Source organism: Liolophura sinensis, chromosome 6 (genome assembly GCF_032854445.1).
Source record: "Liolophura sinensis isolate JHLJ2023 chromosome 6, CUHK_Ljap_v2, whole genome shotgun sequence".
Taxonomy (NCBI): Eukaryota; Metazoa; Mollusca; class Polyplacophora; order Chitonida; family Chitonidae; genus Liolophura; species Liolophura sinensis.
In genome coordinates this window covers 54,023,411-54,040,758 of record NC_088300.1, presented here as the reverse complement: position 1 = coordinate 54,040,758, position 17,348 = coordinate 54,023,411, and the positions used below count along the sequence as shown (strand labels likewise).

At 37.4% G+C, this 17,348-nt stretch overlaps 1 protein-coding gene across 1 annotated transcript; it reads right to left on the bottom strand.

Moving 5' to 3' along the window:
• Positions 1-1,661: 1,661 nt before the first annotated feature.
• LOC135467355 (SCY1-like protein 2) lies at positions 1,662-15,485 on the bottom strand. The gene is made up of 17 exons (XM_064745125.1): positions 15,367-15,485; positions 13,030-13,183; positions 12,382-12,539; positions 11,424-11,568; positions 10,745-10,894; positions 10,132-10,347; positions 9,873-9,989; positions 9,408-9,536; positions 8,900-9,076; positions 8,433-8,555; positions 7,263-7,376; positions 6,607-6,739; positions 5,924-6,042; positions 5,365-5,465; positions 4,783-4,852; positions 4,320-4,508; positions 1,662-3,352 (listed from the first exon to the last, which is right to left on the bottom strand). Exons 2-17 carry the CDS (start codon positions 13,180-13,182, stop codon positions 2,609-2,611), a joined length of 2,838 nt encoding a protein of 945 aa, XP_064601195.1. The 5' UTR covers position 13,183; positions 15,367-15,485; the 3' UTR covers positions 1,662-2,608.
• Positions 15,486-17,348: the final 1,863 nt, after the last annotated feature.

Sequence of the window (17,348 nt, the reverse complement as noted above, 5' to 3'; positions counted from 1 at the left end):
TACAAAAAAATTGCTGGTAATGCAATAAATACCAGGCTGATTCGACAGCGATTTTTTTCTTCAGCCTGATATTATTTTGATTTTTTTTTTGATTGGTGTTTTACGCCGTACTCAAGAACATTTCACTTATACGATGGCGGCCAGCATTATGGTGGGTGGAAACCGGGCAGAGCCCGGCGGAAACCCACGACCATCCGCAGGTTGCTGCTAGACCTTTCCACGTACGACCGGAGAGGAAGCCAGCATGAACTGGTCTTGAACTCACAGCGACCGCATTGGTGAGAGGCTTCTGGGTCACTACGCTGCGCTAGCACGCTAACCGACTGAGCCACGGAGGCCCCGATATTATTTTGAGGTTTTCAACTTTAACTTTAGTTTTTGATCCTGACATATATGTCTTGAAATAACACTTGTTAAATGCTCCCACTTTTGAAACCTACAATCTAAAAATAAGTGTTTAAATCACATTTCAAATTTTACTTCATACAAAACCGCCCATGTGGATGCTTACACATTTCCAAAAAGTGGGATTAGACACAAAGTACAACTGGGAAGAGCTCTTCTGTTCGTTGTTGTCACAAATGATATATATTTCAATATATTATACACATACCCCAAAGATAAATACATGTAATATTGCACATTAATTATACGTTCAATGAAACAATTTCCATCAGTCCATTATATACACTGTACAGGATATATTATGGTAAAGCTGGGGCATCTCCTCTTTTCAGATGTACAGAAAACATTGGATAATATGGAATGTGAAATAATAAATAGAGACATTACCACTGTGTGATACACATGTGTCAGAAAATTTGTACAAGGACATAATAAGAATTTACATGAAACACTGAATAAAAGTAAATAATATGTGACAAACCTTATGTTTCTTCATACATCTTCAGCACTTGCTAATTCAAATTAAAGCCAGTGTTTTTTTTTCAGTTAATAAGTTTCCAAGACATGCTTTTCCTGTGCACTTTTAAAGGTAAAGTATGTAGGCAATGGTATTATGCAACATACCACAGGCTTTGTTCTTTACTCTCATCTAAATTAACACCAGCCATTTGTCTATACATTGAATTACGAGCTTTTCTGCTGCTTCAGCATTGTTAACATCACCTGAGCTACACCAATTAGAGCCAGTTATCCCAGAGAATGTGGATACAGTTTGAAAGCAGATTGACCATTAGAACAAATATGAAACAAATCTGTTCTCAAACAATGCGCATGAATCCATATAAATGTCACAATTATGTTGCAATTTCAAATGTGTAAGCGTATTTTATATCTCTGCATGGGTAAGAAATTAAAGCTCTGTAAGTTACATAGTTAATTGTATGTAGGCTGGAATACTGAAGTATATAATGTTATCACACACAATCTGTTACCAACACACAGGAAAGTACAAGACTGGATATACAAGCACAAACAAACAGAAAGATTCTTGCTTGTTGGAGCCTACATGTGGGAAATGACTTGCACAAAATATCACAAGTGCTGAGACCAGGCTCTACAGATGTATGTATGTGACTGAGGTTATGACGGAATATCCCAGTACTGAATTCATGCAGTGTAAGCAATACTATGCCAACAATACTCCCTGCCCCCCACCCCCAAGTCTGCATGAATAAATAATAAAATTTCTTGCTTCATAAATTTTCTCTTAAAATCTGCTGTGGGTAGTTTTATAAAGTTTTAAAGTAGTCTGACATGGTTTTAAAACATTTACGATGCAAAGAAAAAAAAATATGTTACCAAATATATGAGCAGCAGTAAAGAAATTCATTTAAATATTTAAGGCAGACTAAAATAATTTTACCTACATTTTACTACAGCCATCAGGATTATCTGTTTATTAAATTGGCATTTTAAAGCAATAATCAAAATTTTTTTACTTATACAATGGTGGACAGTTTTATGGGTGGAGGAAACAGGAGTGCTTTGCTTAAACCACAGACATTTGGAAAGTCCCTGACAAACTTTCCCATATGTGATCTGTAAACCATACTGGCGGGAGACAAGTGCAAAGGGCCACATGAGCATCTATGTATGCCACCGAGGTTATGATATAATATACCAGTATTGAATTCAAGGCAGTGTAAACAGCACTTTGCCAGCAAATCTTCAAAAAAGAAAATAAATTCTGATGCCTGAATAAATAATACAAGTTTCTTGCAAACAAAATTTTCCCTTAAAATATGCTTTTAAGTTTTATAGTACACATGTAGTTGGACATGGATTGTCGTCTAATGCAGTACTCAAAATTTTTTCACTCATACAATGGTGGTCAGTTTTATGGGTGGGAGAAATGAGAGTTCTTTGCTCAAACCACAGACCTTTATAAAAGTCACTGACAAACTTTCCCGCATGTGATGTACGCCTGCACAGATATGTAACTTTTGATGACAGCTTATCTTCAACAATGCCCCTACAAGCAGAGAGTGGGGGTGTCCAGGTTTGAATTTGCACCTCGTTTGTCTTACTGATTGAAAGGTAAGCGCCTCCAACCACTGGACTATGATCTGATCAATACCAGAAATATGAAAAAAATTGAAATTCATTAGAAACTCTTCACTGTGCCCTTTTGAAGTCTGACTGTTCATCCTAACAAGTCATTCAGGTCTGACTGTGACAGCTTCTGACTGGAGGAGCCTGGGAAAGGCTGTGGGTTTTGTGGAGATAAAGTATGTTGAGGAAATCCCATTCCATTAAAGCCCTGTCCATACGCAGGCTGCTGTCCACGGCTTCCATTAAGTCCAGACATCCCCATGCCCTGAGCAGACCACTGGTTCCCCATCATGTTTGGAAGCCTCATCATTCCCTGGTTTCCCATCATACCATACGGCTGCATGTTACCCATCATCCTTTGCTGTGGAAGTCCAGTAGGTGACATGGCGGACTGAGAACCACTAGAATTCTGGGACAACTGGTTTAGTGACTTTTTCCCAGTATTTGAGCTGCCTGATGATGATGGTATTAAGCTATCAAAAGCTGACATGTCCACTTTAGAACCTGACCCCAAACTTGACTGAGAGCTGAATGAACTTGATGTTAAAGCACTATTCCCTGGTCCTGATGGGTTATATCGTGGGGAGGGAGCAATGTTGGACTGTCCGTACATGCTGTTAGAGGTCTGTGGGTAACCAGATGAGCTCACATTATAATTGGGCTTAGCTAGGTTTGTCAAATTCTTGTTCATCAGTGTTGATGTCAAATCTTTTGACTGTGTTGTTGGTGTTTTAGCCTTTGACGATGATGGGGCAATAGCTTTTTGTGACTTGTATCGTTGTTGTTGCTCCTGTTCTCTGGCCAACTTTTTCTTTTCCTCTAGACTTAAGGACACCTAGTAAAAACAGAAGTCACATGAATTCAATGTAACTTAACTAAAGTTTAACTATCACTTATACTCATAATTTTTTCAGATATACTTAATCATGCATGTGTACATTTAAATATCATCAGAAGCACCCATAAGCAAGTTTTATTCCTGCGTGACACCACAGTGCCTGGGAAGGCAAACTTCAGAGTTTTAAACAGTAATACTTTGATCAGCTTACAGTGATCTGCTGTACATTTGTTTTAGATATGTTGCCTTCAAAATCATGTTGGTCACATCACAACTGTTTCCCTGAACCAGGGTAAGTCCTATGCAGGCATGTTTATAGTGCTGCCTCACTAGAACGCCATGTGAAAGACACCATACATGACATCCCAACCCATCCAGTAACATTAGTCTTGTACTTGTGTTACTTGCTTACCTTCAAAGCCAAGAAAGCACCAATACTGCAAATTTCAACATCTTAACTATAACCTGATCCAAGGTGCATAGCAGACAAAAGATAATTCAAAACCATTAGCTGAATCCATAGGGCAAATTAAATCATGTGAAAATGTTGAAGGTTTGCAGTATTATGATTCAACTCAAATCTATACTTGTAAAAATAACACTACAACACAGTAATAATACTTAACTCATATTTAACAAATATACTTCTCCAATTAGATAGTACTGAGTGGTCATGCGATGCAGCTATAATGTACCAAAACTCAGACATTTTTAAACACATGAAACTGCCTGAGTAAGTAATTAACTAATTTTGATCACCTATCAGCATAAATAATTATTTGGCCTCCCTTGCCTTTCTCACAGAAGCATCATGCCACAGACACCAGACATGACATGAAAGCATTCACATTAGATTATTGCATGCACTGACAGAACTGTTGATACTCCAACCAAAACCAAAACAAAATGTATGGGTATAAACTGGTCATAGCTGTGTTTGAGAAATGAATTTCTAAAAACAAACCTGAGCAGGTTGAGAAGGAAGACGGCCCTCAGGTAAGGCAGGTGGGGAGAGCTTCTTTGGGGTGTCTGGCTTAGCCAATGCCCCTCCAGACAGGGTGGACAAATCTGGGTTAACTGGGCTGGACACCTGACTACTGGTCCCTCCCGCAAACATACCACCTAGACCAAAACCACTCAGGAATTTGTCCATCTACAACAGGATCAGGATTGGGGACAGGTGAATCTTACAGGGGCACAAAGACAGTCGATCAAAGTTTTGTTTCTCTTTTATTATTTTTTTTTTGGCCAGGAGAGAGGGAGTGGGAATTGACAAATCTAAAGTATCCCAGGTGTGAGAGCCCAAAAAAAATTAAGTAAAATGATGTTCATAGGTGTATATTGAAGGCAAAATTTTTGCTTGCATAAAAACTAGAAAAAAAAAACAAAAAACAATTCCTTTACCAGCTGAAATTATGACAACTTACCATGGAATCTTGGTTATGTTTGCCATCTCCAATACTGTTTTCATTGCTGACCTTTGGGAACTCTATTGTTCTGCAAACAGTATATTAAGTTCAGGTGAGTGCTTAGATTGCATATGGTACTATTGTGTAACTGTCTGACAGAAATGGTGTACAAATCACAGGGATATCATCCCACAGTGTACGCAGCATGCAAAGTCATTAACACCACAGAGAAGAACATTTCACTTATATGACAACTGTCAATTTTATCGACGGCTTGGGAAGTCAATGGATTTATACAGACTGCCAGGAAGAAAGTACATTTCTTCCATCCTGAAATGCTTACCACTCTTTACAGATTCAAACTGGAAGTCATGAGCAACTGTGAACTGCAATGATGATAAACTACAAGTATGAGTCGCACAGTAGTGAACACATAACGGGGGTCAGTCTCCTTTGGCACTACTGGTTTCAGTTTTCAAACAAGGAACAAACCGTAACAAATTCCTGACATGGCTGGTGATCAATGATCTACCCTGCATTACCCTGTATCCATTCAGTATTAACAGAGCTCAGGCAGTGAGAGTTCGCGATACAACTTACCTTTGTTCCTGCTGCATGGAACTGATCTGTTCCAGCTTTGCTCTGTGCTCGGATTCTACAATGTTGAACATCTCCTTCACAGTTGTCATGAATGCACTGAACTAGTGAAAAAAAGTCAACCAGAATTTATGTAACATCCTGGAACATCTGTTTGATTTATATACTTGAATTGTGTTAATTTATTTATTCACTTGACTGGTGTTTTAAGCCGTACTCAAGAATACTTCACTTCTACATGTACAACGGCAGCCAGCATTATGGTGAGAGAGTACAAACTTAACAAGGCTTCCTCAAGCCTCAAATACTGTCCTCAAGAATCCTTCATTTATATGACAGCAGTCAGGCTTACAGATGGAGGAAACCACAACCCTTTGTCCTGTACCTGAAAATACCCGGACTTAGAGCTGCCGTCAGTAGCCCCTTGAGCCAGTAAGGGCCCCGTTTATCTGTTTTAGCACTATGAAAAAGATGTGCATGATAGATATACTTTGAACAGGTCAGTAACAATAGTCATATATTATTTACCCATTATATGAATAGAGCTGAACTATACAGTTACCTGTTGTAGATTCAGGTTGTTATCAAAAGAGATGGGTATGAGGAAGGGCAGCACTTTATTAACAATCACATCTTTGGTGAGTCCAAGCTTTTTGTGAGTCATGGTCACCCTGTAGATACCTGGTTAGAGAATCATCAAAGGTTAGTATAAACATACACCTGTGTATATGTGTAGTTACACCTAATAACACAAAACAATGTGTGTGGCAGAAAGTGCTGAAGGGCAGCACTTTATTAACAATCACATCTTTGGTGAGTCCAAGCTTTTTGTGAGTCATGGTCACCCTGTAGATACCTGGTTAGAGAATCATCAAAGGTTAGTATAAACATACACCTGTGTATATGTGTAGTTACACCTAATAACACAAAACAATGTGTGTGGCAGAATCACAGTCCTGAAAATGTAAATCTGGAGGACATCTTAAACAGTGTAGATGTAGTTGTCTGAATATAATGTGTTCCATCATCCAGTTCCTTTTCGAATTACAGAGAGCCAACTCAAGTATTGTGAGAGCGTTTGTTTGGCAAAGGTAAATTAACACTGTTAAACAGTACAAAAAAGGCAACTGAAATAAGGCCATTACTAATATCAAAAATAATGTCACTGGCAAAAATGTCAACTCTTGCTAAACTAAAATATTGTCAAACCATGACAACTGTAGTATAAGGTATTTGACTATTTACCCAGTATGCTCATGAGTACAGCTGGTTCCTTAGTGGGGATTTGCTGTAGCATGGGTAAGATGTCATCCAAGACATACCATTTGTCCATGAACTCCAGCAGTTTGCCCAAGCACAATAAACAGTTCACACGCACCTGGCAATACACAAAACGTAATGATGTACTGTCAGTGATAGGAGAAATGTGCACACACACACAGCGCGGTGCACACAGTGGTGCATGTGTCTGTGCACAACCTCATGCATTCACTCACAAACAAAAACTCACATTAAATTTCAAAGAAATCTTCAGATTACAAACAGAACAAACGAAAGACATGCACTGTATGAGGTCTGTAGATTGAACATATTATCTAAATATAAAATTATCTTAAAAAATGCCAATGCTGCTATCAATTGTGTTCCAAGTTATAGTCCTCTACCCATTCCCCATCCTAAAACACTCATGCAAAACAATTTTCAGTAGAATGAATAACAATGGTTCAATTCCTTGTCACATCATCGCAACAATTTTCAGATGACTTCCGTGTTTTAACATGTGTGAAGGACATCCACAAACCTTCTCACAAGAACATTCAAATTATACTAAAAATCCAGTTAAGCTAAGATGATTAGCTCACATAGCCATGGTGATGTTCATACATGCACATATTACTCACTGTTAATGTTGATGTACCCAGACAGAGTCTCTTTATCCGTGGGACAATGGCGTTCTTCATAGCCCCATAATCAATGAGACCAGCAAACGTTGGGATTATACCTAGGCATAGCTCCTAAAAGACACACGCAAAAAGCCAACACACTGAACACATCTTTGCATAAGATTAAAATTACACTTTTAACATTCAGGCTTTGTGAAAATGGAACAAATTTACAGCATATAATCACGCATATTACCTTTCTTTTTAAATACGTGTATTTTATGCATTACTAAGCTACTTGTTTCTCATGTTAGTCCCCTGAATATGTTAATATCTGTTTCTGATGTTATTCTCATGAATAGCTTATCGGTTTCTGTGTTTAATCCTCGCAGTACATGACATGATGATGTTAATCCAATGAAGAGTTCACCTGTTTCTGATGTTAATCCCCTGAAGAGTTAGCCTGTTTCTGATGTTAATCCCCAAACAGTTCACCTTTCCTAATGTTAATCACTGAACAGTTTACCTGTTCCTGATGTTAATCCCCAAATAGTTTACCTTTCCTAATGTTAATCACTGAATAATTTACCTTTCCTAAAGTTTATCACTGAACAGTGTACCTGTTCTTAATGTTAATCACTGAATAGTTTACCTTTCCTGATGTTAATTACTGAATAGTTTACCTCTTCCTGATGTTAATCCCTGAGTAGTTTACCTATTTCTGATGTTAATCCCCAAATAGTTTACCTTTCCTAATGTTAATCACTGAATAGTTTACCTCTCCTAAGGTTTATCAATGAATAGTTTATCTTTCCTAATGTTAATCACTGAATAGTTCACCTTTCCTAATGTTAATCACTGAATAGTTTGCCTCTTCCTGATGTTAATCCCTGATTAGTTTACATATTTCTGATGATTAATCCCCAAATGGTTCATCTTTCCTAATGTTAATCACTGAATAGTTTACCTTTCCTGATGTTAATCACTGAACAGTTTAACTGTTCCTGATTTTAATCACTGAACAGTTTACCTGTTCCTGATGTTAATCACTGAATAGATTAACTTTCCTAATGTTAATCACTGAATATTTTATCTTTCCTAATGTTATCCACTGAATAGTTTACCTCTTCCTGATGTTTATCGCTGAGTAGTTAACCTATTTCTGATGTTAATCCCTGAATAGTTTACCTGTATCTGTGGGTTCTGAGCCTCCAATGACTTGTACACCATCGGCAGCACATGAGTCTTAATGGCATCAGTGGGTGTCTTGTTCAACAACAGACTCATGTTTTTTAAGAATATAAATAAAATCTGCAATGAAGAAATATCACACACTTTAGCTTAGAGAGAGTTATTAGCCTGACACTAAAACTTGAACACGACACTAAAACTTGAACACAACACTATGATCAGCTCCTACTTCAATATCATACACCATTATAGAGGTTGTTGTCCACAACTGAACATGACTAGAGTACATTATCTAACAAGCAAATATTTACTCAAAAAATGATTAGGGCTCATTTCAAAGAAATATCGGCAACACCTTTCTTACAGAAAATCTAAGTTGTATGTACAATCTAAGAGTGCAATAAAACTTACAAGAGGATTTATGAAGGAGTAATTAACACTGTCGCTCTGGCTAGTGAACTAACCTGGATTGGCTCCTGTATCCTAAAGATGGGTATCAGCTCAGGCAGGATGCACCTGACATACTCCTGGTTAGTGGCTCCTTCAGCAATGTACAGAATACTGGGCAGCAGGAATGGTATCATGTCATGGTTGACTGCTTCTTTGAACAATGCTGGCAGAATACGCTGCAAGTTCACTCTCTGCACAAAGAAAAAGCCTCGATTCATTTAAATGTAATTTGTCACTTTACTTTATTTGAGGAACATTCAATGTAGTTTTTTTCCTGATGTCATGCTTTGTAGCACCTGATTAGCTTACGTTGTGGAGGAAAAATTGCCAATGCATTTATGTTTAGATTTAATGATGACTTACTTTCAAATGTACTTATCACATTTAAAGCCAACAGACTGGAATGCAAGTCAAATGAATGCAAAAATGAAGACAGAGACACAAAAAACTTCAGTAAACAAATACTGCCCTGCAAAAATATGACACAAAGTTACCAGCTTTATAGTATGCTGCATGTATTACCTTTGGAAGCTTGGTCAAGATTTGAGGTAAACCTTTGAAAAACTGTGATTTCTGGAGGTTGTCCCTCTGGAAGAGTGTGTCCATATACTGAAGGGTCACAGGCCCAATGTCCTCCACAAAGTAACTTATCTGTAATAAAAAGAGATTTCACGAAATTTTACGACAATTGGTCTCCCACAGAAAATAAGGTATTACTATTATTGTTGTTGATGTTGTTGTTGTTATCATTATTATTATTTGTTTTACAGCAGACAAAAATAATGGGGGAAAACGTTCAAATGTTTCTTTTTCAGGTAGACTATATTATTATTATTATTAGTCATATTATTAAATTTAATCCAGCAGAGAAAAATAATTTTGGAAAGAAATTTACTTGCAAAAAAACAATCAAACCTTACTCTTTCAGTGAGGCTATACTACACGTGTATTTCATTTTGACAAGGACATACAATACTGATCAGATACCTTTGAGACTTGGTCAGCATCTGGCCTGACTGTAGCTTCAGCATTCAGTAACATCTTCATGTAATCCCTCAGCTCCTGGGGTACACAGCCCAAGATAGAAATCTTCAGTCGTTTCAACTGGAATAAAGAATGTGAAGGTTTGTATCTAACTATAATGGGGGTAAAAACACATCATGTACTAAACACTCAAATATCAAAGTTCTCAATTCAAACAACTCAATTCATTACCTCTATATTCAGATTTACTTGAAATGCTCACCTCATCTGCATTTTTCCTAAATGTTGACAGCTGTCCATGACATTCATAGAGGGGTCTACCTTCATTAAACAGGGAATAGAGGAGAACGCCAAAGGAGAACATATCACTGGCCAGACTACAGGTCATTGTGAGTGCATATTCTGGGGCCAGGAAGTCCAAGTTGGGCTGAGCAAGGGGAGGTACACCAGCATCCCACTCGACAAACTCAAACAGAGGCTGTATGAAGAAACAATATTTACAGTTTGTATTCACTACGGCCACACAAAATAAAACATACAATGAAACCCAAATGACATTTAAGTACTCTAGTTCTTACCTAAATGTACATGTATCTGGCATAAACAACTGTTCAGCAAACAAGGTTTTATCCTCTGCACTGAGCATATCATATAAATACAACTACACTTTATTGGTGACATTTACATATAATAAAACATATAATACACAAATTACATTTCCCATCATTATGCACAATCACAGTAAGTAAATCCTTTTTTACCAAAAGGAGTATACTCCTTAGAGTAAAATGAACCCTAATTCTGATTACACAAAATCAAATAACCAGGTGTGCGCTTCACTTGTAGTTAACCATATCTATGTTGAGTACACTTACAGCTTGATCCTCTGTGTTTTTGTTAGGCACTGAAAAGTCAAAACCGGCCAGCTTCCAGGAGCCTGACTTGTTCACCAATATACTTTGAGGGCAGATGTTCCTGTGCAGGAGCTTGACACTGTTGTGGAGGAAGGCTAATGCTTCTGCAACCTAGTGAGTTAAATTGTCAAACATTCTTCTATGAACTGTATGATGCTCACATTACTTCATCTGTTCTAACAGCTGAACAAATAAGAATGTCCATGTGAGGGAAAATGGAAGAGCATTATGGCATAAACATACATAGCATAACTGTGACAATTTAATAACCGTGTGTTGATTTTATTTACAATTTCAAACGAAGGACATGATTTCTAAACTCTCAACATTTTGAAAGTAACACACCTACATGTAATACTACCATACAGCAGTATGTGTAGTATGTAGTCATTTGGCGACAACCCTTCATACATATCCAGCATTCTGAAGATACTACATGTGCAGCGTGCTTCAGAACTAGATTTTCTGTACAAAATCAAACATTTCCTTCCATTTATTGACACCCATACAATCTGGATATTTTGGGGAGGAAACTAAACAATACCTAAATGTACTGCTTGTATCAGCAGTGTTTACCTGCTGGAGGTGTATCAGTCAAGTACAATAACACGTACAGGTATTAAAGGGTAATAGAGATTACCTGCAAAAGGCCATACTTTATCTCCACTTCATAGAGCTTGTAGTCCTGTAAATCTTTGGGCAGCGGTTCAGGAAGGTTGTCATGGTGCCCTAACACATTTGACAAGCTGGCAAAGACTGGCTCTGTGGCAAAGGCCAGGTATTCCCTGAAAGTATTGCAAGATTAATATTAACATCATATATATAGGCAATAAGATAACGGTGATCTTAAAGAGGCTATACTGGACATTTTCTGTATTTACCAACACTAGCTCAAATAACTGCCTTTCAGCAATTATCATCAGACATGTACCTTTACTATTTATAAAGGTAAAATGAGTCTAAAGTTTGAATAGTTTTAATGCCACCCAATTTATACATTTTAGGAACTTTATTACGATTTTTGAGCTGTAGCATGTGCACAGATGAAGCTGATATTTTGTTGGGTATTTTGTTTATTTTGGTTATTTTAAAACAATAGCAAAAATTCAACGCGATCTGCACTGAATGACTGTAGGCCAAAAGTATCTTTTGTAGCATCTTTAACTCATTTGCCCTTTCTTGAAAGACAATAGCCAAACAAGTCTGCTTGGGCATTTCAAAACCACTATTGTACATGTAAGGTGACCTAGTGGATGTATGATAATGGATTTTTAAAACTGCTTTGGAATACAACATTGTAGAAATTCAATGTTCATTGTAGAAAGTCTTGTTTCTTTTTCTCAGAAAATAATCAACCTTTGCAGCTACAATGTATCATACATGCATTAAAGACAAATTATAAAATGTGACATAAATGTACTTTGTATTATTGCTGTGCAGAAAAGGTGAACAAAACATGACACATTTAACAGATGAAGCTGATTCAAAAATTAATGCACTCTATATTAATAGTGGTGTTGACACTGTCTGGGATCATCGCTGTGCATCCAATCACCACCAACCAGAGACTTTGTAGAATAGTTGTAGATTGGTTTTACCTGGATTCCTCCATGGGATGGATAACAGACAGAATCTTTGGATGTCGCAGTCTGGTCAGTTGTGACACACCTTTCTTCAAGATATCCAGTATAAGTTCCCGGTCTTGCCTTGAGTACCTTTCCAACTGTTTCTTCTCACATACAAACACTGAAGCTTCCTGTTGTAGAAATATTACTTTCGATGAAATGAAAATTAACTAGCAAATCACAAAATGTACACAAAAATGTTTTATAAAATACTGGTTTTGGCTCATCAAAATGAAAGATAAACCTTTAGGGCCCTTTATACATATTTTTGACACAATGGTTGAGCACAATGGTTGCTATGAATTCCACTACTTTAAGGAGGGGATTCATAATTTTGTTTCTAAAGCTTATTGATCTGATCATCTTTAAAAAATTCTTTGTTGGGCCTATTAAAGTGACCTAGCCTTATTAGAAAAAAATACGGTCAGTTTGTCGAGAATTTTTAAATTTTAGTTAAGGCAGGGACAGATAGATTTTAAAGAAAAAGCATTGAGAGAATAAAAAAGTCGCTTCAATCAATATCCAAATGAAACTTTAAACTAGGTAACTTTTTTTCGAGGGTCGCTCAGGTTACACGCAATGAATACAATTTTGTGATGACCCAATTTTCACTTCACAGACCTGTTTGGTAGTTCTCTTCATTCCATCATGTATCTTCCATAGAAGGCCGGGTCCAGCACTACCTGTCTGACCAAGCATCTCAAAGTCCTTGGCCAAAGGAATTCCTGGCAGAGCACTGCTCACAGCAGACTTCAGTTTATTCAAAACATCCATTCTGGCAGAGTTCAAATAATACCAAAATTCAAAATCAGTGAAAGAAGAGTAATTACTTAATAAACACATGTATGAAAACATAAACATGTAAATGTCTTGACTTGGTTCAGTTTGTGATCTAACATTTCATAATTTCTCGGTATTATCAGGAATAGTTCTCAGCATATCATGCTTTGTTGTTCATTTCCGTGTATCTTCCTATGTTATCTTTCACCTAATCATCTGCTAGTGATTGCATATGCCAATACAGTGCCTGGATGTGCACAGTCTAGAATATAAACATCACACACTACATGTACTTCTACTACACAGGAGCTGGATGCTAATTTTCATTTCACAGCCTATGATTTAACCTAGCTGCAGCATGTCTGCTCCACTAAGTATCCATTTTTTTGAATTTCTACATTTAAAATCATATTCCAATTTGCATGTGTAGTACAAACAATGGAGAAACTGCAAATGTCAAGTAGAAAATGCTGATGATTTACTGGCCATGGAAAGCAAACTCCATAGGCCACTGTAGCAGACTTATTTCTAATTTGACCATGGCTGCTCTGTTGTGGTGAGTGTAGTGGAACGCAGCCTGGAACACGAACGTAGCTTATTTCGCCCACGATAATATTGATAATGTACACTACGGTTGACCATGGTTCTTGGTTGGGCTACGCCAATACGTCTGATAATCTAAACAGTAAGTGATGTGATCATTATATTGGAGAGTTGTAAAGATATGGTTGATGCTTTTATTAGTCGCTGACCTACCCTAAATGAATTGCTAACAATACAATGTCGAACACAGGTCCCTTCCCAAAACATTTTCGCAATCAGCTATCCTTAGCCGAATTGATCGTACTTTCATTGGACCATAATTGGTGGTTTTCATACAGAAAACCAGCAAATTTTGAACAGCCAGCCACGTTTGCCTTCTCCATGCTTTGCCAAATATTCTCCACGATTTCACAATGAGACTTTTCACAATGCTGATGACTCTTCTTCACAGATGAAAATTGTTAAAAAAAAATCCATACTGTTGAGAATAGTTCTTGCATCACGCTTGTGCATGCACAGGTTAGAGATGGCAAACATGGCTGCTGGTTCGAAGTTCTTGATGGGTCATGGATGAGAAATGCTTGATATGATTGTAACCGGAGCAGAATTTGGACCAACAAAAGTGTGATCCTCTCAGCAAGGGTAGTCGATTGCGAAAATGTCAGGTAGGAAAGGCCACAGAGATTCTAAGTGTGAAAATACGCAGTGTTGTGTGAAGAGGCCTTTGTCAGACATCGTATTGTTATTTCAATTAAATTAAACGTTGAGGTCTATTTTCAGCAATTTCTGATATTTATCTGCCTCAACAATAGTCCATCTACATGGATTTCTTTCGTTCTATTTTAACATTCTGACAGTCATCGTAACACGTAGCCATCCATCGCAACCTCTCAAAATAACCAAACTCTCAAAATTTCCAAACTCTCACTCATTTGGACCGATCTCAATGAAGTTGGCGCTGATGGCATCCAAACTTACCTGCACTAATAATAAAAGTTCAAACCCAGAAGTAGTCACATGAAAGTTCAAAATGGTTGTTGACAATGAGGCACTTTGTACCGCAGAAATTCCAGTAATGAATGTGACCACAAAGCAGCCAGTTAAATAGTTTTAACAGTGAGGATTGTAAGTTAAGAGGATAGTATTAGGTATTCCACTATAAAATTACATATAAATGTGCTTAGGAGGTGAGTCAGATTGCTATAAGTGGGAAGAAGATGGAAGTTTGAAATCTGCACCATGTTTGTTGAGAGGCGGCGATGGGCTATGATGGATGTCAGAATTTTGAAATGGCACATTGACTTTATCTAAATGGACTACCTCAACGATTTAACGTAGATGAAGGTAAATATTAGAAACTGCTCAACGTTTAATTTAGTTAAAGTAGTCGTATCGTTATCATACAATGTCAACGTCTAACTCACTGACGCACTTCTCAGATGCTGATTGTGAAAACCGGCCTAGCCTTTACATTAGCCTTACTTGGTTTTCGTAAGGGTAATTAGATAAGGTCGCTGATATCACCGTTGACAAAGAGTGCATATTCGCCAGGCCCGTAAGCTGTACAACAACAACAACAGCTTGACAGTTGCCGGTAGGATTCTATGTTTCACACAGAAAACACACTTTACATACCTCAACCTACATATAGCATCCACGGTGAAACAAACTAAAACTTGTTAAGTGCAGAATAAATGAATTCTGACAGGCAAAGTATGTAAACAAAGTGAATTATGGCTTAAAATCAAATGTCAGGAAGACACTCGCACAGCCGCCGCCATCATGAAATTTGGGGTCTATCTAAAGATCGGATCTGGAAAACGTTGACATGCAGACTGACTGGATCTGTCAAAATGTGGTTGACTGCGACGCTCAGACTTATAAGTTCTCGTTTATTTCAAGATTTGATTGGACTTATTTCAGTAACAATAATTCATTTTAATAGTCCAATTTCAGTTTTGTTCGTCATAAGTTGAAAATGAAATAAGACTTGTTGTAGGCCTATATGCCTACCACTGACCTGAATTGCTTTTGCATCAGACAAGAAGCGACAAAAAATATAGGCCAACAGCTCCTCTAGTAACCATTTGCTTGAAACTCATGTCCTGTAAAGATTACCGGAGGCGAACTCCTCTATAAAAATGGTTATATCGAGGGTGTTTCATTCTTCATGGCAAATTTTCATAGTGACTTGCTGTTTGGTGTCTTATTTCACTGATTTAGCCACAGCACGGATTCGGGCTTGGAACATGCAAAACAATAAAAATAAATAAATAATAAATAAATAAATAAGTAAATTAATTAATTACTTGTTAGATTAGTCTATATTTACCTGGACCGAGCTGACCAATACGTTATAAAGTTGGACTATATATATGTCCCGATATGCTGAACGCCAGGGCATGTATAGGAAAGTACCAAGTTGTTGATTATGAAGAACTGCGGGCGCATGAGCCCACTCGAGATTGAATTCCGGACTTACCGCTTTCGAGATTAGCGATGTATGTTAGCTCTTTAACGTGTTCTTCCGTGCGGTCTAAATATAGTAAAAATGACACACTGTAAAAGGGAAAAAATGTTTGATTTACCTCCTCAAAAATTTGTTTCTAATAGGCTTATATATAGCATATAACCTATCAAATTCATTTCTTATATATTTTTTGTTACATAAGCCTACCTGTTTTACGGTTCCGTATCAGAATCATGGGCAAGATGGTACCGGTAATACAATATGTAAAACTTTAAACGTTCGACTCGGACAACTCAAATCAACGTTTGCCATGTTTGGATTTTTTTTTCATCATTGGGCAGGGTGATGGGGCGCGAAAATTGAATCCAACTCAACATTCTGTTTACAGAGCATGCGATTAATAATGACAACGTTGGGTAGGATAAAATTTTCGCGGCCTTTCACTTTGACCGAAGTTGAAAAAAAAATTCCAAACATGACAGCCGTTGATTTGAGCTGTCCAATTCGAAAGTTTAAACGGCTGGATTACTGTTGAAACATGGTTTACCAATGCTGGCCTTGACATATTACATTTATGGCGTTTTAGGGAATCGCCGTATAGCAAAAATAAGGTAGGGTTCGAGCGGGTTTTGTTTGTGGAAGTTTAGGCCTATATGACCGAAGCTGGGCGTTAAGGTAGGAACGTTCAGCTTACCTTTGGGCTAACCTCAAGTAGAGAAACTGATCATGGCTATGAGTGACAGGTTCTGACACACTCGTAAGGCTACGTCACATGTTTTCCAGTTCTGTTTTACTATTCTTTTCCTGTTATATGGTAAACAAGCTCCAAACTTGCACTGAAGCGATGTTCAGGTTATAAAATCCAAAAACTGGAACCGGCTCCAGTCACACTGAAATATCTTTTCTTTTGCATTAGACAATGTAGAATTGTGACGATCACTGCACCACAAATGTAATTTTCTGAGCACGCAGTTATGCACCAATCAATTAAATAAGTATATAACAAATGTAACTTTCAGCCTTCTACTTCCGCTATGCATAATATGTTAATCTTAATGATAACTAGCGGACCACACATGCTCTCAACCAGGATTTTCGCATGATTTGGTTATTGTTGATAAATGTTAAGTAATAACATAGCATAACC